This window comes from Pelobates fuscus, chromosome 6 (genome assembly GCF_036172605.1).
Source record: "Pelobates fuscus isolate aPelFus1 chromosome 6, aPelFus1.pri, whole genome shotgun sequence".
Lineage (NCBI taxonomy): Eukaryota > Metazoa > Chordata > Amphibia > Anura > Pelobatidae > Pelobates > Pelobates fuscus.
In genome coordinates, this window is record NC_086322.1 from 29,637,770 (window position 1) to 29,664,267 (window position 26,498).

The 26,498-nt window shown below is 39.1% G+C and overlaps 1 protein-coding gene across 1 annotated transcript in view; it reads right to left on the minus strand.

The window, feature by feature from the left end:
* The window catches only part of SFXN5 (sideroflexin 5), a 236,662-nt gene that overhangs the window by 57,877 nt on the left and 152,287 nt on the right, over positions 1 to 26,498 (minus strand). Inside the window, exons 11-12 of the mRNA XM_063457586.1 lie at positions 23,807 to 23,922; positions 17,561 to 17,646 (exon numbers count right to left, since the gene is read on the minus strand). Of these exons, the coding sequence (XP_063313656.1) occupies positions 17,561 to 17,646; positions 23,807 to 23,922 (202 nt within the window). The remainder of the gene's footprint in view (positions 1 to 17,560; positions 17,647 to 23,806; positions 23,923 to 26,498) is intronic.

Genomic DNA, 26,498 nt, shown 5'->3' on the forward strand with positions numbered 1-26,498 from the left:
TGAGGAACTGTGATTGTGATATATAAACTGCATTTTACTTTTATCAGTCAAACACTTTGACCTTAATTCAACAATTTGGTGAACTCCACACAGCGGACACTTGAGTGAATGAAAGAGTCAGCCTCGGTCAGTTCTAGTGACTAATAGCAGCAATGGCAAGGTACAGAGAACAAAATGATTGTCTAGAATAGGGGTAGGCAACCTTTGGCACTGCAAATGTTCCAGACTACATCTCCTTTGTTGCTTTGCCAGCATTACTGCTGTAAGATCATTATAGGAGATGTATCTCACAACATCTGCAGTACTGAAGGTTGTCTACCCCTGGTCTAGAACATGAACAGTAGTTTTGACAGATATAAATCTAACCAAAATGTAAAAAAAAAAAATGTATTCTGTCATGGTGCAGAAGCTAGTAGATAAAAAAAGAAGACAAACAAACAAAACATGTGGGCATTTTATTATGCCATACCGTAAAATACCCTACACATTGCCAGCCATGTGTTAATGCCTTTTGCTTTATTAATTATGTAGAGGAGCCAGGTACACACTCCAAGTGATGACCAACTCTCTTCCACGCTGATGCCAAAGAACTGAACAGCGGTGAACTGTTTGATGTTTGGTATGAACATAAACAATCTCACTCAGAGATTGACCTTCCTTCGGAGGTGGAATTTAGAGAAGAATACAATGGAAAGATATTCCAGTGTTGAAGAAATTATTTTTGCACCCAGACCTGGCTTCTTAAAGCTCAGCAGTCCTATTAGTTGTCCGTGGGCTTTATTCCAGTCTTATCCCCAGTCTTGCATTCCCTCTAAAGCTTCATCCTTTGCAATTAATGCCTGGTTGGTATTCCCATAATCACCTAAGCCTTCCATAGAGTTATAAAAAAAATGCAGGCGAGAAACACTGAACCAATTTAAAATTAACAGTGGATATCGTGAGATGTCCTGCAGAGCTGGTAACGAAGAAGTCCGGCTCATATTACAATGGATGGAGCATCCTAATTAGGAAAAGATATGACTTCATTTAAAGAGAGAGGCGGGGGTATCCTCCCCCCCAATTAAGAGAAGAAGGTGCAATTTCTTAATTGGACATCTGATTCAGACATTTGTAAAGTTCAGCATAAAATGATTTCTAATTAAAAGAGATGGTCAGTATTAACTGATCCTAAAAACTCCAGTAATACAAACAATGTGTTTTATGTGAAACAAAAGCACCCGTCCATACAAGCCATTATTCAGTACTTGGACTTGGGCTTAGCCTGCTGTTAGGGAAGAGTTTAGGCCGCACCGGCTTGGCTCACACTTTCACACCGTGAGATTTGTCAAACAAAAAGTTATAATAAATCAGATTCCTAAATGCATGTTGAGTACAGAACACGATATTTCGCACCTTTTTACAGTGGTTTGGAGAGATTACTGTTACTAGCCCAAATATATATTTTTCTTGGTACTTTTTGGCACTTTTGCCTACTCCACAGTTTAAAGTGTCTGGTAACATTTATCTTTAGTTTTAGAGCATCTTTATCTCTTCACTGATTCTGCTTCTATATTTGCCTCTCGTTTTCATAATCATCTATTATCTGTGAATGTAACCAATTTTTAACTCCAGCAAAGTTTGCTGGTTTTGTAGTTTTTTTTTTTTTTACTTTCTTTTAGCAAATATGCAGGTAAGTTGAAATTTGGAAATTATTAGGGTCAGTCCAATATTTGAAATTGTACTTGGACTTTTTAGGGTGGATATCATTTTAAATCCCTTTAACCAAAAACGATTTTCAATACCAGTTCCAATTCACATATTATCCTTGAATTGTACACTTTTTGATCCATTCAGTCTTTACATAATAATGCCATATACATGCTGAGAAATAAATTATGAGGGTAGTGACTTAAAACTGTTTTTGTAAATGTCCAGAGTCCCAGTGTAAGACACATGCTTTGTAATACTGCATTTATGAGTAGCATTCATTACAAAAGTGTGGCTCTTTTAGAACTCTCCTAACTCTATTCACTATTTATTTAGAACATGTTATTTATATATATATATATATATGTGTGTGTTAGAATTGTTGTCATTCTGTTTGCGTATTAGATAGAACATGCACTCCTCAATTTATGCCTTGGAACTATGCTATTCATAGAAATTGCAAAGATTGCAGGTAGATTTACTTGGAGCAGACATGAGGTGGTGCAACTAAGCAAGGCAGTTCTCGCAACATATATATATAAATATATAAAATTCAATGCAAAATCCTTGCACACAGGCTGTCCATGTAATAAATGAAAAAATGCCGGATGCTCACCATGGGACTTGAAATATCCAAGTATAAACAGAAAAGGTAGCACTCACGGTCTTCAATTAAAAAGTCTTCTTTATTGTGCAAGAGTTAAAACATAGTTCCAGGATCAACGTTTGAGTCCTCTCGCAGCACTTTCATCAGGATCAAATGAGTCCTGAGAGAGGACTGAAACGTTGATCCTGGAACTATGTTTTAACTCTTGCACAATAAAGAAGACTTTTTAATTGAAGACCGTGAGTGCTACCTTTTCTGTTTATACTTATAAATATATATTTATATATATATCTAAAATGTCAAATGTAGCTTATGATCCACCAATATTGTAATGCACTGAAAAAAAAAAGTGGTAGGCCTAAGCACAATATGGCGGCATGGCGTCATTAAAGGGAAACTCCAGTGCCAGAAAAACGATCCGTTTTTCTGGCACTGGAGGGTCCCTCTCCCTCCCACCCACCAATCCCCGGTTACTGAAGGGGTGAAAACCCCTTCAGTCACTTACCTGGGACAGCGGCGATGTCCCTCGCCGCTGTCTCCGCCTCCGCGACGCTCCTCCTAATGATTACGTCAGCCGGTGGGCGAGACTAATCTCGCTCACCGGCCGAGGAGACCTAATGCGCATGCGCGGAAATGCCGCGCATGCGCATTACGTCTCCCCATAGGAAAGCATTGAAAAATCATTTCAATGCTTTCCTATGGGGTTTTGAGCGACGCTGGAGGTCCTCACACAGCGTGAGGACGTCCAGCGACGCTCTAGCACAGGAAACCTGTGCTAGAACCCAGGAAGTGACCTCTAGTGGCTGTCTAATAGACAGCCACTAGAGGTGGAGTTAACCCTGCAATGTAAATATTGCAGTTTATGAAAAACTGCAATAATTACACTTGCAGGGTTAAGGGTAGTGGGAGTTGGCACCCAGACCACTCCAATGAGCAGAAGTGGTCTGGGTGCCTAGAGTGTCCCTTTAAACCCCCACATTTTGAAGATGAAATAGGTGTTTTTAAAATAGTCTTGAAATAATGCATGTGTGCCCCCAAATATAGATCTTTTTTGTATCATTATCAGAACTTGATCATACACAATTCTGAACTATTTCAACACAGTATATTAAGACCAACCATGGTTAGCAAAGACTCATGCATGTATAATTCTTCAATCTGTGAGAACTAGGTCTTCACAATTCGCTGCTCAGTTCGAACCACACAGACACCAGTCCAAACTAATTTCACATTTTAGACTTGAAGCACCATACACACTGCTGACTAGGAGCTTCCGGCTCTCTGTATTAAATAGTGGAGGAGTGGGAAACTCTGAAGTGGTTATGATGCGGAGTGTTCTTTTAATCACTAAACCTAGAACAGCACAGAATTGACAAGTGGATCGCACAATTTAGGTCAAAACAACTAAAATGGAAAATTTTGCAAGTTCGTTTTTTTCCCCCCAAACTTCGCTCTTTCACCCTAAAAGCTCAAATTCAATGGCCAGTATCTGGTTATAGAAACAACCCTGTCAGTAACAATAATGCCTCATTCTCGGCTGTGTTTAAATTTAGTGAAAGTATAGCCGTGTTTGAGTTGTCTAATGCTTTCCAAACTCTTTTAGAATCATCTCACATCCATCCTCAGTTGACTTTGAATTTAGGGAGATTATGGTCCTATTCTAAATACTTTAAGAATCATGCCTCCTCCATTCTCAGCTGGTTTTGAAACTAGTCAAATTCTGGCCCTTAAACTCTTACAGACTATGTCAAAAACATCCTTCCTCCAGTCCCAGCAGAGTTTGAACCCAGTGAGATTCTGGTTCTCGTAAAATGGATCTTACATTATTCAGTATTAGTAATAACAATTCATCCAGCCCCATTTGAGCCAGAAGCTAGTCCATTTAGGATTCTATACACATTCCATACATTATTCTAGACTCTGTTAAGAGTGGTCTCTCCTCCAATCCAGCGGAGTTGGAACTCTGTCCATTCGTGTCACTGAGAATTGTCCATACACTTTTATAGACTGTGTAACAATGGTTTCTCCACCAATCCTGGCTCAGTTCTCTCTGTCAGTGAAAATTCAATACCTGACTCTCAGCTGGATTGTTTAACACTGAAGATTTAAACATGCCCTCCAGGCAAACTTTCATGAGTGTATCAATTTACTGAAAACCCATTTAAATGTCATGTTGAGTTTATAGATTTCCTTTCCCCTTCTGTGTGCTGATTAATAGCTTTCTCTGAATGTGTGGAAGACATCTCTTGTGTAAATGGCTCTCTAGTTACTTAATTAGGTCATATGTCCCTCTGCTCAGTCAATATTCTTGCCCAGGAGAGTAGGCTTATGGAGTAAGACAGAGACTCTCCTGAACGGTTTAAATTCATTTATAAAGGTGAAGACTTTTTACGGTAACGGGGTTAATAATGACGGAGTAACTCACAGACTCACTCATAAATTAATTTAGGATTATCACTGAGTTCTCAGCATGTCCTGCATTGGCAAAGTGAATCTTCAGAAAGAAAACAGATAAAATTGGGAGTTGTGGATAATTTATATAAGGAACCGAAAATGTAAGGCAAAAAAAAAAAGAAGAAAATCATTGACTAGGATTTTATTTTTATTCAGCTTTTCTGGACCAAATTTGTAATACCCCATAATACTCCAGAAAGTCCTATCTTGAGTGAGTTTAGAGACTTAACCCCTTAAGAACAGACGACAGATATATTCCGTCATGATTCCCTTTTATTCCAGAAGTTGTGTCATTAAGGGGTTAACACCTCTTTGTTTGGGACTGGAGTTAGACACTTCCACAGAACAGATTTCTTTAAAGTGTCATCTATGGAACATACAACCTTCATAATGTATATTCAGTGACATAATATGAAGATCGGAGTCAGAAATGGACCTTATGAAAAAGAACAGGCACTACCAGTATTGGACAGTTGTCTCTGACTAATCTCCAAAACAAATGATAGTGGTCATCCATTGTAGAGAAGATATGAAATGAGAAGATCGTGGAATAGGAGAAAAATATTGAAAGCTACTATTGCACACACTATTATACACACAAAGATTAGCGCCACAAAAATACTAAAAAAAAAACCTGATGCAAATACACTAAAATAGGACGTTTTATTCTATTAACATTCATTTAAATGACCTGTGTGAGTGTGCCATGGACCTTCCAGGCCTGCAAGGGTAAGTAAGTTTCAGGCCTGTCTAGTAGTGTAGGACTTAACATTTTGAGTCTTGATAGAACAATGAGATAATTAAAAAGTATTATTTTAGCTGATGTGTAGTTTATTCTTTTTTTCCCTTGCTTCTCTTACCTATTGTTATCTCTGTTTTGTAAAAATAAAAACAATAGTGGCATAATTAATAATTGTTTCCCTCTTTGTTCACAGGTGTTAAAAACTTTCCAAACGTCTTTCATCAAATCACAAAGTCAAAACTAGGAAAAAGTTTTGAAAAACACACGTTAAATCTTTGAGTAATAGTATGGAGTTCGCAAAGTGACCTTGAGGAAAGAGTCAACATGATATTTTAGTTTTGTTTTCAAATATATACAAACTTCCTTTAATAATTAAAGGGACACTCCAGGCACCCAGACCACTTCTGCTCATTGGAGTGGTCTGGGTGCCAACTCCCACTACCCTTAACCCTGCAAGTGTAATTATTGCAGTTTTTTTTTTTAAAACTGCAATAATTACCTTGCAGGGTTAAGTCCTCCCCTAGTGGCTGTCTATTAGACAGCCACTAGAGGACACTTCCTGCTCTATAGCACAGGTTTTCTGTGCTAGAGCGTCGCTGGACGTCCTCACGCTGTGTGAGGACCTCCAGCGTCGCTCTATTCTCCATAGGGAAGCATTGAAATTAATTTTCAATGCTTTCCTATGGGGTGCGCTAATGCGCATGCGCGGCGTTGCCGCGCATGCGCATTAGGTCTCCTCGGACGGTGGGCGAGATCAGTCTCGGCCACCGGCCGACGTAAGCAGAAGGAGGAGCGGCGGGGGAGGAGGAAGCAGTGACGTGGGACCTGTCGCTGCCTCTGGTAAGTCACTGAAGGGGTTTTCACCCCTTCAGCAACTGGGGATTGGGGGGTGGGAGGGAGAGGGACCCTCCAGTGCCAGGAAAACGGATCGTTTTCCTGGCACTGGAGTTTCCCTTTAATTGTGGCCATTTGGCATGATCACAATGGCTTATTTTATCACCATAGGTATATCAGGGAACTATAACTGTATGGTTAATACGGAAGGGTCAAACAAAGACAAAAGTACAATAATGATATGTTATTACAAAGTATAAAATGCAACATTGTGAAAGATTACACAGTATGATAAGGCTGTGGTTTCCTCCATCAGATTCCAAAATGCTAAATAAAAAATGGATCTAAGAAGAAACATTTATGGATATACCATTTTATAAGAGGTTATTTAACAAACTCTACAGCAAAAACACTTCCAATGTTTGCTAGTGCCCATTTTAACTGCCTTTATCAATGCATGGCACGTCCACCCCAACGAGTGGTGCGCCTGCCTGCTCTAACAGTTGTGACAGCTCACTTTCAGGTATACAATGTCCACGACAAGTCACACAAAGAGCCACAATGAGATTGTTTGCAACCTTGCGTCTGTCTTACATCTGCTGTGCTAGGCAGACTTCGCCACCCTTGCCGAGAAGTCTTGTCACTTTGTTCATTAGTGCTTTACATTTTGCATAATTTGGCAGTGTTGGCAGGGTCCCCTGGGCTTGCGGATTTACTTCCATATGGAAATTATTTTGTGAAAAAGTATGCCATCTCCTCAGGTGGTGCAAGGCAGCTTGGTTTATTTAGGTAAGAGTCACAAAGCCACATCTTAATCAGATCAGAAGATGGAAAAATACAGATGAAGAAGAATGTTTTTCATAGGTAGCCAGGTATCTGTCATGTTAATTCTGGAAGCCAAGACAATATTTAACTCTATCCCTCTTCCCAAGATCCAAAGTGTGTGGACATAAAACACCCAATTCCAACATCATGAGACTAAATATGGAATTGTTGATAGGACATCCTGCAATATTCTGGGAAGGATTTCCATTATTTCATGAAACATTGCTGTAAAAACATTTGGGAAAACATGCTATGATGTAGGAAGGTTAGATCTGTGTCTAATGTTTAAATTCACTCAAAAGATATTCTCATATCATCTACACAATTAACAATTGAACGGGTGGCAAAATATTCCCAGTGCTCCATTATCCAATCTTCAATGGCAGTAAGCCTTATACCCTCCAGGTGGCAATTGGAAGGGTGATTCAGAGCTTGTGTATGGAACCTCATCTCACAGAACTCTTTTTGCATGATCTACCACATTGAAGCTTAAATGTTCGCTTCAAAATTCACATTTCAAAATAGCAGCACATACAGCTGACTAAAGCATGTAGGGCATACATTTGATGAATTAACTTGCTGGAAAACTGGGCATCTTATTAAAGTGCCACAAGGTAAGTGACTTCGGCAGGGAGGGCTACACTTATGTTTGGTATACTAGATGGCATGGCTCTGTTTTTCATTCAAAACAAGTCAAAAACAACAACAAATGAAAGTCTCCTTTTGTTGGCAGCTGACTCCTACTTCTGTTGGGGTCACTACAAGTAAAACTCCTATTCCTTTAAACTGTAGCAAAGTCTAGAATGGCTTCCCTCTAAAGCTTGAAGAAGTTGAGTCTGGAATGACTAGCAGCCAAGGAAAAAGCAAATCAGTGCTTCTGGCTATTCATCTGGTGAGCTCTCTAAATAATTGTAGACATGTCCCCAAGGGGCTGCAGACATTAAACTTTCCATCGGGATTCTGAGATAGGCCATTATTTTTGTTTTCATTATCTTCTGCGCTAACTTTTTCTCTTTTAACACTTCCAATCAGAGTACTACAATGTTCCCTTTTATCACATACATTAAATTTCTTGCCAATGTATTTCATATTCACATAACGTCTACACACAGCTGTTGAACAAGATGAGTCAAAAAAGCAACAGTGTGGAGTAATATTATACTTCCACAAGTTGGGCCAACAGGATAATTGAGGCTCCCGGTGGAAGCAGTGACCCAGTCAATACTATGTATATATAGGAACAGGAAGCCATGTCGGTGGAAACAAGGTACAAAGTATAGCTGAAGATGTAAAGCTGAGACTCTTTAGCTTGTAACACAAATTTTGGAACATTATGCCATGAATCAGCAAAGAAAGAACCAACTGGAAAACCAGATACACTGGAAGGTTGAAGAGAAAAATGAGCAGATACCAGGATTACCTTACCACTACGAAGTGAAGCAGGATTCCCGATGCCCGATGATGGAAGAAATCCAGTAACTGAGCAATATACAATGGAGTCTCCAAGTAGAAGCAGAAACAAACCTGTGTGCGCATTCACACTTCAAACTTTCAGAATGTGCTGGAATTTTAAATATATACCGTATATATTATACGTGCACACACAAATACATACATGAAGATATACACACACACAAATATAATTGGTTCTTGAAGAATTAAGCAAAGCTCCTGAAAGTTGCAATACAATATTTGGATTATATAAAATTGCTTGAAAAGTTCTTTTTTGTTCTTCAAAGTAAAAGTAAAAAAACTTTAATGCATGAAAAGGGTGAGATTATTAAAGAATGTATTTTTCACTTATACCGTCAAATGTTTTTGAACCTGAAAAAGTGTGCAATAAGATGTAAAAAATACAAACAAAAATAAAAAACAAGAACTCCCACAGCAACACGAGGAACTATTGTCACAGAACAAACGTAAATAGTCAGTATTAGAGTGTGTAAAGTCACAACAGTTCTATTTCTCCCTGCTGAAGGCAGGATGATACCGATTTGAAATTCATGAACTCCTTTCATATAATCAGAAAATGTCAACGTCTGCAAGTTACTCCTGTGATAGAAAGATGTGAGATTTTCACTTTCATTAGACAGTACAATAGAGATAAAGAGAACATATTAACACTTGTACACGTCTCAAACAGAGCCAAAGACCAGCTGTTCCCCAAATTATAAAAACATGGATTGCTTCTATTGCCACCAGGAACTCTGGGTAGGAACATGAAATGGGATTTACATCCTTCGATTGCACAGCTTTAAGTAGTTTACCACTATTGACAACAACAATAAAAAAAGTGTTTATACATCAATTTTCTCTCTTTCAGTCTTGTAGGTACTCTATTCAATGAAAGATAGAGAGTTCTAACGAGATAATCAAAATTGAATTGACTTCATTAAGTTGTTTTGGAATTACTCTAAACAAAAACAGTCCATAACAACAAATAAAATAAATAAATATTAACTGCATAAAAATTTTATTTCTTTGCTATGTCAACTACTTTCGTAAAATGGATTATTAAAATGGAGTCCATCTGTGTTTAAAGGGATACTAAGCATCAAAAAATTTAAAATTAATAACATTGTGCACTCAGAGCCGGATATCCCATATGACTGCCAATGCACGGCATTGGTGCAACAGGCAGGAGAGGGGCTGCACTGCAAGTAGCCTGGATCACAGGTGGTGCATACTCTACATTAGCCAAACACTCCGAGCTGGCCATATTCCCTTACCCACCTGGTCAGATAGCTCCACATCACCTCCAAGACATTCACACATTTGGTTACATAATAAGTCACCAATCCACACCCATATATTGCCATCCAAGCACCCACCCAGTTATGTTCACCAACCAATCATACCCCAAACTATGTGCATTTGCCTATCCAAACACATACCCCAAACTAGTTACATCATCCATCGCACCACATACACCGAACTTCATATGTATGACTGGCATTGGGGCAGCAAAAAGGGTAAATCAAAGCGCTGTGTGCAATAAAGGTTAAATGTTAGATCTCTCTTTACAGGAAGTGTGCAGGAAGGCTTTGTAAGTCACAGACAGGGGGGCTATGGCTAGGGTTGCATAAACAAAGTGATTTAACTCCTAAATGGCAGATAATTGAGAAGTGAGGCTGCAGGACCATGATCATGAATCTAAAGTTGTTTTGGTGCTTAGAGTGTCTGCTTAATTAAAAAGCTCAATTTAGATAATGGTTCAAAAACCATGCAAATGTTAACACTGCACTCTTTCCATGATCTCTTGTACTTAATATCTGTTGGTTTTTCCAAGACAATGAAATAAACGTGTGCCTGCTAATTCTTTCATGGACTTTCCACAAGTTTAGTCATAAAATGTTGCAAATTGATCGTACAAAGCATGGTTGGCATGGCAGAAGATTGGTCAGGCAGGCAATAGGTCAGGTGGTACAGGCTCTAGATGGGAGACAAGCCCAAGGTCAGGTAAGAGATAATCAGAGGAAGCACATAATACTGAGCACAGGTATCAGGTATGAGCAGGTTTAAATAGAAGAGAATGGACACACATCCTTATGTGTCCTACCTGCTTCCTTGGTACTTTCACTTTAAGGAATGCCACCTTCTCCTTTAAGAGGTGCACACATCTAGTTCAGTCATTGTGTGCGAGTGCTCGGTTGGGCCGAATGTTCAGACGCGGACCCTTCTCAGCATCATAGGAGAATGCGCCGTCATCTTGTGGGGTCTTCTTAGTACTCAGTAGTTAGTACCTATCAAAAGTGATGCAAGAAAGAACAACCAGTGAACAAGTGTCATGGGTATCCAAGGCTCACGTGGGGAGCGAGAGCTACTGTAGCTCAAATTCCTGAAAAAAGTCATGCTGGCCATGATAGAAAGGTGCAGAACACACAGTGCATCGCAGTTTGCGGTGTATGAGGCTGCATAGCCACAGATCGATAAAAGTGTCCATGACCCCTGTCTACTGCCGAAAGTGACTTCAATGGGAATGTGAACTTCAGAACTGGACCATGTAGCAATGGAAGAAGGTTGCCTGGTCTGGTGAATTGCGTTTTCTTTTAGATCAGGTGGATGGCTACTTACATGTGCAACGTTTACCTGGGGAAGAGATGGCAGCAGGATGCCCTATGGAAGAAGGCAGGCCAATGGTCAAGGCGCTGAATCCATCAGAGCATCTGTGGGATGTTCTAGAACAACAAATCTGATTAACAGAGACTCCTACCACGCAACTTGCAGGAATTAAAGGACCTGCTGCTAATGTGTTGCCAGATACCACAGGATATTTTCAAAGGGTGTCAGAGCTGTTTAAGTAACACTATGGGGACCTATACGATATTAGGCAGCTGGTTTTAATGTTGTGCCTGATCAGTATTCATACAGCGCCTTGATTAGGCATTCGTCCCATTTCTTGGAATTATTACTCTCGTACAAGCTTCATTTGTTTGAGAATTTTTTTCTTGAGGAAAATTGTAACTCCTTAGTAGATGTCTGCATCCAGGAGAGCTGGCTAGTAAGGCAGTGTGTTTCAACTTTTTTCAAAAGCAAAATCTTCAGGTGACAATGTCACTTTAATAAAGTGCCATTTCAGTTGCCAAGTTATTTTACCACAATGTATTTGTCAAACGAATTCTATGATGGGCAAACTTTACGAAGGTATCCTTTTATGAATGGGAAGCTAGTGAAAGGCTGAGAGAGTCAGCTGACACTCAACCTATCAGCGCCATCCTGTCCAAGGCATCCTGAATAAGGCCTTGGACCACTGGAGGTAGTTGCTGAGCAGATCAAACATGTGCCATCTTGACAGTTTGCCGTTTAACCACTCATTAGCAGTTCAAGCCGTTAAGGTAAGATGGCGCCAAGGACCTCCTGGCACCATGACAACTTAATTGTGATGAAGACTGGTGCCAAGACTGGCCCTTTAACAAGTGCCCGCAAACATCTATTGAACTAGATCTGTGGACAGTGTTTCTATATATGGGGTATACCAAGGGCTTGACTTCCTGTAAGGTCACAGAGGTCATGGATTTGGGGCAGCAGAGAGGGTAAATCCATCTCTGAGTAGATCAGAGTTAAACACATTACTAAAGTTCTGAATCTGGCCTGCAGCACAAAAGAGTATAGAGAGAAAGTCAAAAGGCTTTTTCCCACAATGCCCTTGTCAAATATTAAATGTGAAAATACTGGCTAGCGACTGCCACGAACTTCCTGAGAGTATGGTCATCCTGGAACCCCACCCCCCAACAAACCTTAACTTTAAAAAAAAGTCTCAGTTGTGACATGTAATTTCTTTGCTATACTTGCTTCAGGTCACTTCTTTTGCGAGGTGCTCCTGCTCGATCTGCTGAGCTTTTCTTATTACATATTATCACTTGTGTAGGTTGGGCTTTTTCAATTTCTTTGTGGCCAACAAGGCAATTTTGAAAGGTCTCAAATCTTCTTACTGTCCCTCCGAATACATTGGACTGCCACTAGGTAATCACTCTTTATCCATGACTTTTTATGGTTGGAAATTAAACTGAAAACTTTAATAAAGAATGCATTACAAAAAAACAACACTATCCCAAAACAATGTTCATTTTGGCAGTAAGGATATGTAAGAATAAACCACGCTTACTGATACAATGGCAGAAGGATAGGCTTGAGTCCCTGAATTTCTTTGAAGGGTCAGTAGGAGAGGTGGTATACCTAGCATTGCCTTTTGATGGTTTGACACATAACACACTCCATTTAGATACCACATCAATGTCCATCACACAGAAGCCTAATATGGCTCCACACAGCAACTGGTATAACTCCATAGCCACAGAGTAGCCTCATAACACCTACACAGGGCAACCAACACAGTCTTAATAGCCAGAAGGCAAGGAAATGACAGAAGATAATATCACATTAACAGGGTATCATAAATTTGGGATTATTACTGACACTCCCAAATAACTGGCAAATTATCGTTACACAAACATTCAGGGAAACACCTCTGCAATAAATCCAGAGATAAGGAGTCGGCACTTTGAAGGTATTGTCCTCCAGGGTGAGAAATATATTTCTGGTATGTGACCTCTTTCCTGCAGGCGGACTTGCTTCACTTCAAAGACTGCAGCTACAGCTCCCTTACAACACATAACACATAGAACATCTGCTGGCACTGCGACAAGACAAGATCATTTCTCTAAAGGGTACAACATACGTTAAAGATATAAATACACATTTTCATATTAATGTAGTGCTATAAATAGGGCTGCTATAAGATTGTTTCAACAAGGGAAGCTTAGTAACGAAAAAGTCACATTGCAGGTCTACATTTAAATTGAAATAGTATGCTTTTTATTTTTTTTAAGAAAGTGTTCTTTATTAACCGTATGAGTAAGACATCTCTAGCGCTTATAAACTTAAAAACCAGCGTATTATCCTACAAATGTTACACCAATCACTAGATCATATAAAACTTGCCATGGTGTTTTAACATATTTTAAAATAATAAAATAATTTAAAAATATATATATATATATATTAAAAACATTAAAATAAAATAACATCAGTTTCTGATTGGTAAAAAAAACAAAACGTTTACATTGTTAATTGAAGGCTGAACTTGATGGACGCAAGTCTCTTTTCAGCTCTGTAACTATGTAACATCCCATAATATTTCCCACCATGCAGCTTGTCTCCTTTTCCAGACTGGCTGCTCATTGCTAGCGGTTATCATTCTAGGCTCTTGAGGTTTAACCAACTTAAAGATTCTCCCTTCTATAGTTCTCGTAGGGATTCGAGGATCAGTTGACCTTGTTAGAAACCAACCATTAATATCTGCAGTTGGAGCACTAACTACTGAGCTATCCCCCTGCTATATGCTGACATTGAACAGGGAGGGTTCTATTCACCTCTTGTTTCTGTTTACAATCAGTTGTCATTTATACTCTGCAATATATACCCATTGTAAAATTCTGCATATCTTGGTGCTACATGTATGGAAATAGTAATATCGATTTTGTTCTATTTTCTATATGCGTGAGTGTTCACGCTCTCCACCTACCAACATGGAATTGTTATAAAGAAAAAAAGTGTTAATACAAACCCTTTACATGCAATATATTATTATTATTTATATAGCGCCATCACATTCTGTGGCGTTGTACAATGGGTGGACTAACAGACATGTAATTGTAACCAGACAACTGGACGTACAGGAACAGAGAGGTGGAGGGCCCTGCTCAATGAGCTTACATTAGATCTTGGACTCCACTTTACATATAAAAACATGTATGTCTCATTTATCGAGCATCTAATTTCTAGGTAATTCATAAGACAAAAGTCAAGTGTCACCTAGAAAATAGGTGGAGAAAAATACTAAGACAAAGCAAAGCAAACTTTGTCTCAGTATATCTATTGACGGTGTTGGAACTCCGTGGAATTCTAACACAGTCAATATGAGTATTACATAAAGATTGTATCTTTACGAAATACTCATGGATTTTTTTGAGGGGGAGGGGGAGGGGGGATAGTGGGAGGGTAACAGTGCCGCTTTAATTGTCCAGTCAAGAGAATGTCTAGAAATCAAACCCAGTTACATATCAGCTCAGAGAATTACAATCTGTAACAGATACGTTTAAATTGAAAGGCATTTAAAAAATTTTTTTACAATTTTTGATTTAATGGAGCATTTATTATAAATTAGCATTTATATAGCAACAACCATAGGTTTACAATTCAAGAATGGAGATATTTGACAATAAGTAATTGAAACACAGTTTTATCACACGGCATAATGCAACAGATGTCGCAGGTTTTGAGGGATCGTGCACTTAGAATGTGGACTGCTGGAATGTCCACCAGAGCTGTTGCCCGTGAATTGAATGTTCATTTCTCTAACATAAGCTAAAGGCGTTTCAGAGAATTTGGCAGTACATCCAACCGGCCTCACAACCGCAGACCACGTGTAACCACACCAGCCAAGGACCTCCACATCCAGCATCTTCACCTCCAAGATCGTCTGAGACCAGCCACCCGGACAACTGCTGCAACAATTGGTTTGCATAACCAAAGAATTTCTGCACAAACTGTCGGAAACCGTCTCAGGAAAGCTCATCTGCATGATCGTCGTCCTCATCAGGGTCTCGACCTGACTGCAGTTTGTCGTCGTAACAGACTTGAGTGGGCAAAGGCTCACATTCGATGGAGAGGAGAGGTGTTCTCTTTGCGGATGAATCCCGGTAGTTGTTATGCCTCTCCAGCAGGCAGTGACATGGAGCTTCCATGGTATATCTCCCCCCCCCCCCCCCCCCAAAGAGTAGACTAACACAGTACCAGACCTCCAAATGATTTGTGCCTTAAATAGTCAGGCTCCAAAATGTAAATCCACATGGGTAGCCTCCCCCTGATAGCTCCACTGTGTTGTTGGGATGGGACATCAACTGCCTTCGGCCCCAGGGATTCCTCCTGCTGATGAGAAGTGAGGATGCTGTCCTCGCTTCCTGAAAATACGTTCTGCCACTGGGAAGTGGGTGTACGGTTTTGGACCTACTCCTAGTTTTAGACCAGGCTTACTGCAGCCCTGCAGTACATACAAGACTATTGCTGCCTGTTACAGAGGTTGTGCCTTGGCAGAGGGAAGATGCCAGACCTGACGGACAAAAAAAAAACAGAATGGAGTATGCTGCGGCCCGGCCTTCAGGTTCCAGATAAGACTAAAGTTGACGTCTTTGCTTCAGTCTCTAGTTATTTACCTGTGCCTTGGGTTGCTGCCTTCATATACATGCGACATATACAGAATGAACTCTGGATGGTGTGCCATCACTGTCCTAGTTGCCTCTCCTCACACGGCTTACCCGACTTACTTTTTAATATATATTTTTTTAAATTCTCCTTTTGCTTATCCATGGTTTTCTGTCATTTGTCTCTGTAATAACTTATTACTATGTTCATTAGCTGCATGTTATATACTTTAACTCGGAGTCAGGGAGCATTCTGGACGCATCTGTTTGCTCAAACCTACATAAGTGTGTGATGCTATCATATCTTAAAAAGGCTTTGTTATATCTAACCAAGTCCTGATTTATTGAGCTAACTTAGGTAGTTTCATCAATATGTTAAATTTTTTGCGCATACATCCGCCTTAATCTCTACGATGTCCTGCTACCATCTTGTTACCTATGTGTATCTAGGGTCAGTGTTTCGGTGCTAAATGAAGTTGTTGTTTCATATGCGAAAGCAGGATCTATATTATTGTGCTGGCCTAGGCTTTTTTACCACCATGTCATACATATTATTATTAATTTTGCCATTTATATAGTGCCAACAGATTCTGTAGCACTTTACAATATTATGAGAGGGGGGATGTAACAATAAATAGGACAATTACAAGAAAACTTACAGGAATGATAGGTTGAAGAGGACCCTGCTCAAACGAGCTTACAGTCTAAAGTGCACGCCCTTGCCTATCGTATAGCATATACAGATTTCGTTTTTATTGTGCTGAATTTCGTTGTTCTATCAATACCTGTTATCCACCAATTTTGTATCTTCTCATACCCATGTGCCTATTGGAAACGTCATACTTTAATTTCTCTTCCCTTTTTATTTTTTGTTGTTTCGGCTAATATAGGCAATGCTTTAATGTGATGTACTGTGTTTTGTCTCTACTTATATTGCCACTTGCAAGTGTACGCTGTGTTATTATATGCAACTTTATCAATAAACCTTGAATGTCAAAAAAGAAAAAGCAAAAGCAAAAAACAAATATATATAAAAAAAAAAAAAAAAAGACAGAAAAGTTGCAAAAAGGAATATTTTGGCACATGTACAGGAGTACATTGGATCACATAGGTAAGGGGGCCAGACATGCTACACTTTTAATAACAATATAATGAATGTGTTTACTACAGGGCATTGTAGTCCCCTGGGTAATTTCTGCATGCAGTGCCGGAGAAAAGCATGCTGGCACGAGAAAGCCAATGGCTCTCCCCCTTCCATGCCACCCATGCCCTCCCCACAGTCCGTCCTCCCCAGAGGTATCAGGCTGAAAGGAAAATTTGGCCTCGGCACTGGGAAAGAGGGGAGTTTTAGCTCTTTTCTTTGTTTGCTTTTTAGAAGGGGGTCATGGAACGCAGTAACCTTTTTTAAACACACTTACTGTGTAGCAATTTGTAACAATATGTAAACCTACATTTATGTAGTAACTGGAAATATTATAGTGGTATCATTTAGTGCAGGACCTGCATTTACCACGTGGAAAGTATAATTTTGTGGAACTCTGCCTAGTAATATCAATAAATATGTACAGCTCTTCTGGAATCGTGACTGAAAGTCGAGTCTCCTTCTAATAAACTCAAAGAATTATGGGAAATCCATAAACTGATGTCTGTATGTAGCCACTATAGAGTTTATTCACTGAAAAATGATTCTGGTAGTTTATGAACACTTACTTTTCAAGTACAGACATAATGATGGGAGGTAGAACCAGGATAGGCATGGGGAGCACCACTCGAGTGAGAGCAGTTTCTATCAGCGCCTGAAAAGACAGACAGAAACATTAGTCAGAACCTATAGCGATGCTCCTGCTCTTCAAATCTATATTTGCACAATATCTGGCTATCCCTATGACATATAACACCTCACAGACAAATAACACAGAGGCATCCGATATGTGATGTTCTGACATATATGGAGAAGAAAATAAATAAATGCTGATGGCTTAAGATTTTAACTAAACTAAAAGGTAGATAGAGCTCATAAACTCAGGCCCTCTGCTTGCTGCCAAAGACTTGCTCAGAAAAAAAGAAGAGCAGTTGGAATGTTAAAGTACCCTACCTGGGTAAGATGGAATCACAGGCCTACAAAGTTATTTCCTGGGAGTCACAGGTACCTCACCTGAGACACACCCAAAGAATGAGCTAGAGTGGTATCCCGGTATCCCAGATCTGTCCCTTGAAAAATGTACTATCCTGAATTAAGATATAAATGATGTTTATGATTTACAGGCTGATTGGCCCTGTATTGTTTTAATGCCTAAATGGTACAGAAGACCCGGTTTATTTTAGTATAAAACAGGAGAGCCCCATATTTTTAGACCTAAGTGGAACTATATTGCACACTGAAACACAGAGGTCCTTAACAGAGGATAAAATGGGTGTATTTTACAATGTACTGGTACAAAATGCAAAGCATTTTTTTTTTTTTTCAAGAAACAATTTTTCCGGAAGATGAAAGATTTAGTCTAATTTTGGGCATATATACTCCCAGGCCCGGACTGGCCATCGGGCACACCGGGCAAATGCCCGGTGGGCCGCGGTGGCCATGGGCCGAGGCCGGCAGGGGAGGTCCCAGGATCTCCCCTGCCAGTCTATGCAGGGCCGGCACTATCCGAGCGCCGGCCCGCTGTGTGCCATGAAGGGCCGGTGAGGAGATCAAAGATCTCCCTCACCGGCCCACTTTAATAGACCTGCGGCTGGGGAGGGAGGGAGAGGACCCGGCGGAGCTCTATCTTGCAGCTCCGCCGGGTTCCTCTCGTGAGATCCGGATCGTTGCCATGGCAACGACCGGATCTCGCGAGAGTGAACTCTAGCCCGCAGGCTAGAGTTTACTCACCCACTGGACCACCAGGGATGGATGGCAGAGTGACGGTCCCCCCCCCCCCCCCACCTCTCCATGGTACCACCATGTCGGTCCCCCCCTCCCAGGGTAAAGGTAAGAAGGGAGGGGGGGACATAATGCCTTATTATTAGTTTTTTTTTGTTTTGTTTTTTTACTACCCCCAACACAAAATCCCTTTTAACATGCACACACAGCACACACACACACAGACACACACACACACAGCACTCTCACACACAACACTCTCACACACAGCACTCTCACACACAGCACTCTCACACACAGCACTCTCACACACAGCACTCTCACACACAGCACTCACACACCTCACACACAGCACACACACACATCACACACAGCACTCGCACACACAGCACACACAGCACTCTCACACACAGCACACATCACACACAGCACACACATCACACACAGCACTCTCACACATCACACACATCACACTCAGCACCCACACACACAGCACACACATCACACACATCACTCTCACACACAGCACACTCAGCACCCACACACACCCAGCACCCTTAAACACAGCAGCCTCACACACAAATCACACACCCAGCACCCTTAAACACATCACACACAGCAGCCTCACACACAAATCACACACCCAGCACCCTTAAACACATCACACACAGCACCCTCACACAAATACACACAATACTTCCAAACATATTTATATTATATTATATATACACAGAACAAATTGAGAGCACTCAATGGATTTGGTAAATCAAAAAAAATATATATTAAATAACACGCATATAAATCAACGTTTCGACCGTCTAGCGGTCTTTATCTTTGATAAAAAAATATATATTAAATAACACGCATATAAATCAACATTTCGACCGTCTAGCGGTCTTTATCATTTATCAAAGATAAAGACCGCTAGACGGTCGAAATGTTGATTTATATGCGTGTTATTTAATATATATTTTTTAATCAAAGATAAAGACCGCTAGACGGTCGAAACGTTGATTTATAGGCGTGTTATTTAATATATATTTTTTTTGATTTACCAAATCCATTGAGTGCTCTCAATTTGTTCTGTTTATATTACTGCTCAGAGAAGCACCTGGTAGTTGCTATTGAAATTATTTTTGTTTGGGATGAGTGCCAGAAGTTGTTGTGTTTTATTATATATATATATATATATATATACATACACACACACACACACACTACATCACCCCTCACACACATACTGCACCCCTAAACACATTACATTCCAGACACACACTAGATCCCTTACCCAAATCTGGATCATATACACACACACTAGATCCCTATATACACTCTGATTCCGTTATATACGCACACTAGACTCCTGTATACACACACACACACACACACACACACTACATTCCTAACATACACACTATGGATCCCTTATACATACACTAGATTAATTGTAAACAAACACATGCTACACCCCTAAACACACACTCTCTACAACCCCTACAAACACTACATCACCTATACACACACACACACACACTATAGCCTGTATGCAACACACTTACTACATCCCCTATACACACACATTCTCTACAGCCCCTAGCCACATATGCATTACATTACACCACAAACACAACACGACTAAAACCGACCTTATTACACAATACCACACCGCAATCAGCTCACTCTACACACACACCATACCACAAGCAGGGTCCAAACACACGCACAATACTCTTTCCTGGCCCTTTTGTCTCCTCGTATCCATTTATAGAGACACCAGAGACAAATTGCAAGGAAACACAGTGCAAGCATGTTATTAAATTTGCTTGCACTGTGAGGAACAAATACAGGGCTTTTTTTCTCATGCTAGAGCTCTTTAGCAGAGCTTTGCCCTGGAAGAGCATTGACCCAACGCTCACTTTGAGAGAGGGCGTGTTTGACATTGGTGATGACGAAACACTTCCTCTCTGCCCCGCCCCCTTAGTGGGCCGCTGTGCTAAAAAAATGCCCGGGACGAATTTTTCTCCCAGTCCAGCCCTGTATACTCCACACCAATTTCATTAGAAATATGTTACAACCAACATGGCAAGAGAAGGTTTCAAGTCTGAGGACATAAAAGACCATATTTGTGATGGTGAAATTTTAGCATTTTGGGTAAATGCTGCTGCAAAGACAGACAAGGAATTTTCACGTCTTTATGAAGGAAAGAAATCATCACGTTTAGCGACCCGTATTAACTAAAAAAAAACTCATAATAAAAATATTTATAATCTACATATGATCAATGAAAACATTAAAATGTGAACTAGTAAAGGGCATATCTATATTGTAATACAAATACATTCATAAAATATTGAAAATAATAACTCTTAGCTAAAATTATGTTTTGTACCCATTTACTAGTAGTAATGTACCTATTTACTAGTAGTAATGTACCTATTTACTAGTAGTAATGTACCCATTTACTAGTAGTAATGTACCCATTTACTAGTAGTAATGTACCCATTTATTAGTAGTAATGTACCTATTCACTAGTAGTAATGTACCCATTTACTAGTAGTAATGTACCCATTTACTAGTAGTAATGTACCCATTTATTAGTAGTAATGTACCTATTCACTAGTAGTAATGTACCCATTTACTAGTAGTAATGTACCCATTTATTAGTAGTAATGTACCCATTTACTAGTAGTAATGTACCCATTTATTAGTAGTAATGTACCTATTCACTAGTAGTAATGTACCCATTTACTAGTAGTAATGTACCCATTTACTAGTAGTAATGTACCCATTTATTAGTAGTAATGTACCCATTTATTAGTAGTAATGTACCCATTTACTACGTAGTAGTAATGTACCTATTCACTAGTAGTAATGTACCCATTTACTAGTAGTAATGTACCCATTTACTAGTAGTAATGTACCCATTTATTAGTAGTAATGTACCTATTCACTAGTAGTAATGTACCCATTTATTAGTAGTAATGTACCCATTTACTAGTAGTAATGTACCCATTTACTAGTAGTAATGTACCCATTTATTAGTAGTAATGTACCTATTCACTAGTAGTAATGTACCCATTTACTAGTAGTAATGTACCCATTTACTAGTAGTAATGTACCCATTTACTAGTAGTAATGTACCCATTTACTAGTAGTAATGTACCCATTTATTAGTAGTAATGTACCTATTCACTAGTAGTAATGTACCCATTTACTACGTAGTAGTAATGTACCTATTCACTAGTAGTAATGTACCCATTTACTACGTAGTAGTAATGTACCTATTTTCTAGTAGTAATGTACCTATTTACTAGTAGTAATGTACCTATTTAATAGATTATCTTAGTTTCCATGATGAACATTTAAAATATGTTTATGGGAGAAAAACTATCACATATTCTACTGCTACCAGTTTTTTTTCCCTCCATGCGCAGCCAATGAGCTATTCGTACAAAATTGCACTACTGTTTCAATTACTTTTATTGAACTGACCGTCATTCTCAGGCAAAGTTCTAAAGGTGTTGCAATCAGTAGAAACTCTCAATTAGTTTCCATGGCAACCAAGACACTTTTAGAACTTTGCCCAAAAATTGTACTTTACATATACTGTCCGCCATAACCATATGGGTCATTCTATTCGTGTTAATAAAAAATAAATAAAAAAAAACAAAAAAACATTTTAGTGTAGTGATTCTGCTATCTATGAAACTATTCTGATTTCTTGTTAAAATATATTTAATATTAAAATGTTTTAAAGAAACGTATTGGAAAAATGATGTAATGTTGCCATCTGATTAATCCCTATGGGAAACAAGAAATGGGGAGTTTTGTAGGAAAAAAGTGTTTATGAAAACTGCAAGCATATGGCCTTTTCAGTCCTTCTTAAAGCATTTTTAGACAGGTGTTCAGAAAGAAAATGAAAACAGCTGGAGATTTGTCACCAAAGCTCTATTCCCGTGTAAATCTGCCTGCAAACAATACTCCATGAATCTAGTTAGTGGGGAGCTAATTAACACTCATCAAAAAGTATTGGGGTTTATTAATCAGAAATGTAAGACAGTACTAGATGTAAACAAAGAAATGTATTTCAGTGGAAAATATTATGTATTGAATTCACAAACCACTAAGTATATCCTACATACAGCCGTTACTGCCCCGTATCCCTTTCGACGATCTCTAGGCTTGGAAAATTAAATTTATCATTCTATAGAAACTCCTTGCGGGCTTTATATTGCAGGGTGAGTTTCCACATAGGAAAAAAATGTACTTTCTTTCAAATTTGTGAATACCGATAATTGTATCACTGTGGACATTTACTGTGTCCTTAAATGAAAAGTGAATGACAGGTTATCTAACAAGCCTGTTATTTGTGTAATAAGTATAGTGAGAATAATGCAGCACTCGGTAGTATACATCTCCCATCATTTTTATAACCAAAAATGGATGGAAAGGGCAAATCAGCTCAAACCAGGAAATGGCAATTTAAGATTGGCAGAGAAGTTTTTAAAGATATTTGAAATCATCAACTCTTTCTTTCCAGGACAATTTAGGGAGACTACAGTATACAAAATGGCTTTAATGTCTTAATGCAAATCCAATATATTGCATCCTACATACTGAAAAATGGTCATGTCTTTAAATTAACACTAAATTAGATAAGGTTTGATTAATCTTGAGTTTTAATGCAATTTACGCTTGGCATTTAAATGGACACGTCACCTTCATAAAACTTGAACTTTATTCAATGGATCTTGAAAAAAATTTAAGTGTGAACAAATTTTTGTAAAACTGAAACATTCATGAAATGTATTCTACTGAAAATTCTTATTATCCAATTATTACTATATGCATGAATAAAACAAATTGCAAACTCCATAGAACCTAATCCTATTGCAAAGACCGCTATTTTGAAACTGGGAACTGGCAGGGATCTCCAGCCAATCCTTACTGTCCATTCTTGTCTACAAAAATATCTAAACTAGTGAGCTTGTATGATGCCATATGCATGCAAGCCTTGTGTTGTGTGTTTTTACTTTAAGTGCCATAAATTGTGACTAGTGAACTCAGAAACAACAAAAATGTGTGATACGCACGTGTTTTGCAGCTATTTTCGAAGATCCAACGATTTTGCCGTTACTGTCAAGGACATCGATCCCATCTTCAAGTTCACTGTGTCTCATAAGAACCACATTGCAAATATTGGCACTCGCTAAAAATACAGAAAAAAAAAATGGTATGTTTTTAGGTAATAACAGAAATCAGAACCAGGCAAAGCATACATCAGGATCCAGCTGATAGATCACAAAGCATTGATTATGTAGCTGTCCTGCTTTAACAGTATAATGGAGAATGGCTTGATACAGGAAGGAGACTAATGAAGGTGAGTGGCAGTATTCTTCTTCTGTGTACATTACAGGTGAAGCACCTAATTATACATTTAATGTTTCAATAGGCCAATGCTATGTACATCACATTGGGTCTCCTTAAAAAAAAATAACCAACGTAATGAGTTGCTGTGCTAGAAGAAATAGTATGTGTCTGGTGCATTATAGCACGGTGAAGCATATTTTCAGTTAACTGCCAAGTAATAGGTAGATAGGAAGGCAAGTTAAATTCTGGAAAAGCTGGGGCTGTTGTAGTATAAAAAGCAATCTTAACCCCTTAAGGACCAAACTTCTGGAATAAAAGGGAATCATGACATGTCACACATGTCATGCGTCCTTAAGGGGTTAAAGGGATACACTAAAACAACGTTATCTTAACGTTATAATGAAGCAGTTTTGGTGTGTAGATCATGACCCTGCAGTGTGACTGCTCAATTCTGTTTAAGCAGCCCTAGCCACACCTCCCATTGCTGTAAGTCACACAGTCAACATTAAAAAAAAATCAATTTTCATAGATCTTACAGGCCAGTGTGTTTACTTTAGAAGTTCTTATCTCCCGCTCTGTTAACAGAACTTTAATCACACATAGGAGGCTGCTGTAAACTCCAGTAGGCATTTAACAGAGCAGTAGTGTGATTTTCTAAATTAATGATAATGTGCAATAAGGGAAGGTAGACTCTTTTTCAGGAATTGTGTAGGGGGGCTGTGTAAGTCTCAACTAGGTTCACCGAGACAGCAGGGGCGTAAACTATTAATGGCTTATTGAATAAGCCTGACAAAGTTAAATTTAGCCCATGCAACGAAAATGCTGGTCTACCCTGGAATCAATTATTCCTAAACACTCTGTAATTTCTTTGTCCTCAGGGGTTGAAGGGGTAGTTATAAAAATTGTCAAAAATATACCGGTTTAATGAGTGAAAGGTCTCTTAGATCTTTAGAGGAAGTTTGATTTATGGGACGTTTAGGTGTGCTAATGGCTGGAAGGTGTGATTTATGTGTCTAAATGTGATCTTTAGCATATGTCTGTGAATAAACTCGCAGTAAAGGGAGGACAGGAAGATTCAGTATTTGCGTTCTGCAAACACTGTACAGATGGTATTTTCCCCTGTGGCTACTAATCCATTTTTTTTTATAATTGGTGATCTCTAATAAATGCAGCTGTTAGAGAGTCTGAAAACGAAAAGAAAGGAATCCATCAGCAAGTGGACGGATCTACACAGGAAGGTGGGAAGGAGGGACAGGTAGCTACTCACACACCAGATGTTCTATGCCCCTACTGTCACCATGCTCAGTGTCTGGGGTTTGGAATCAATACAATAGATCTCCCATTAGTAACCAAACTTCATTATGTAAAAAGAAGCTGGCAGGCTTGTGTGTAATTATCATTAGCTATTGTTCAGTATGTACTTATCTAAGATGCAGTGTGTAATTTACCACTTTAAACTCATAAACGTACATAAGGCATAGAGTGTAATTAACCACGGCACTGAATATTCTTACAGAAGAAATTGTGCGGTAAATCTATGGCATGGTATGTGATTGAAAACTGCACTGCATATCTTTACGTAAGGGAAGCTGTGTGTTAAGAAGCTGTGTATTAAAAGGTTACTCCAACCTGGAGCCATTCATCGGTAATGGGGCAAACCGTTTCACAACCGTTTCATACCTGGGTCCCCACCAGCTGTTGGGTAGCTGATTGCTCTCAGCCAAAGAATGAGCCTCTGTGCATAGAAATATGCATCGCATTGACATTAGCCAGTACTGATACCCCGATGATGTTGCCAGAGATAAAGTTATATGTCTGGTAGCAAAGGGGTTAAATTACATATGTGCAATGTTTCACACTAAAATGCTGCACACACAGACTTCAGGAACTATTACAACTCCAAATCACTAAGGTGGTCATGGTGCTTACAGTATCCCTTTAAATAAATGGCACAGATTGCAATTAAGCACATGCTGAACACTACTGTGCTGCAAATATGGATTCACTGCATTTTATAAGGTACTGCCCTCCTGGTAAGTATATAGACAATGACAATGGAGTGAGCGGTCTAACAGCACCATTCTCTTGTGCCCTCCAGTACCTACAAAACCAGGGAGCAACACGTGTCCTTAGCTACGATATAGTCTCTACGGTATCTATTTCTTATAATATTTTTAAACAATTGTAAAAATTAATATTGCTTTTCAAACATATAGTAGATATGGAAATGATAAAAACACTCAAATTCCATGCTCATAGGTTTTCAAACCAAAATACCACATTCAGATTCACAAATTGAAAACATAAATTCTGCAAATTTGCAAAACTAGGAGAAACTAGGAGAAATTTGCTCCATCTTCAGCTTGTTTCAAAATGGAAATGGACACTAAGACAGACAATCTTCCTGGATATGGC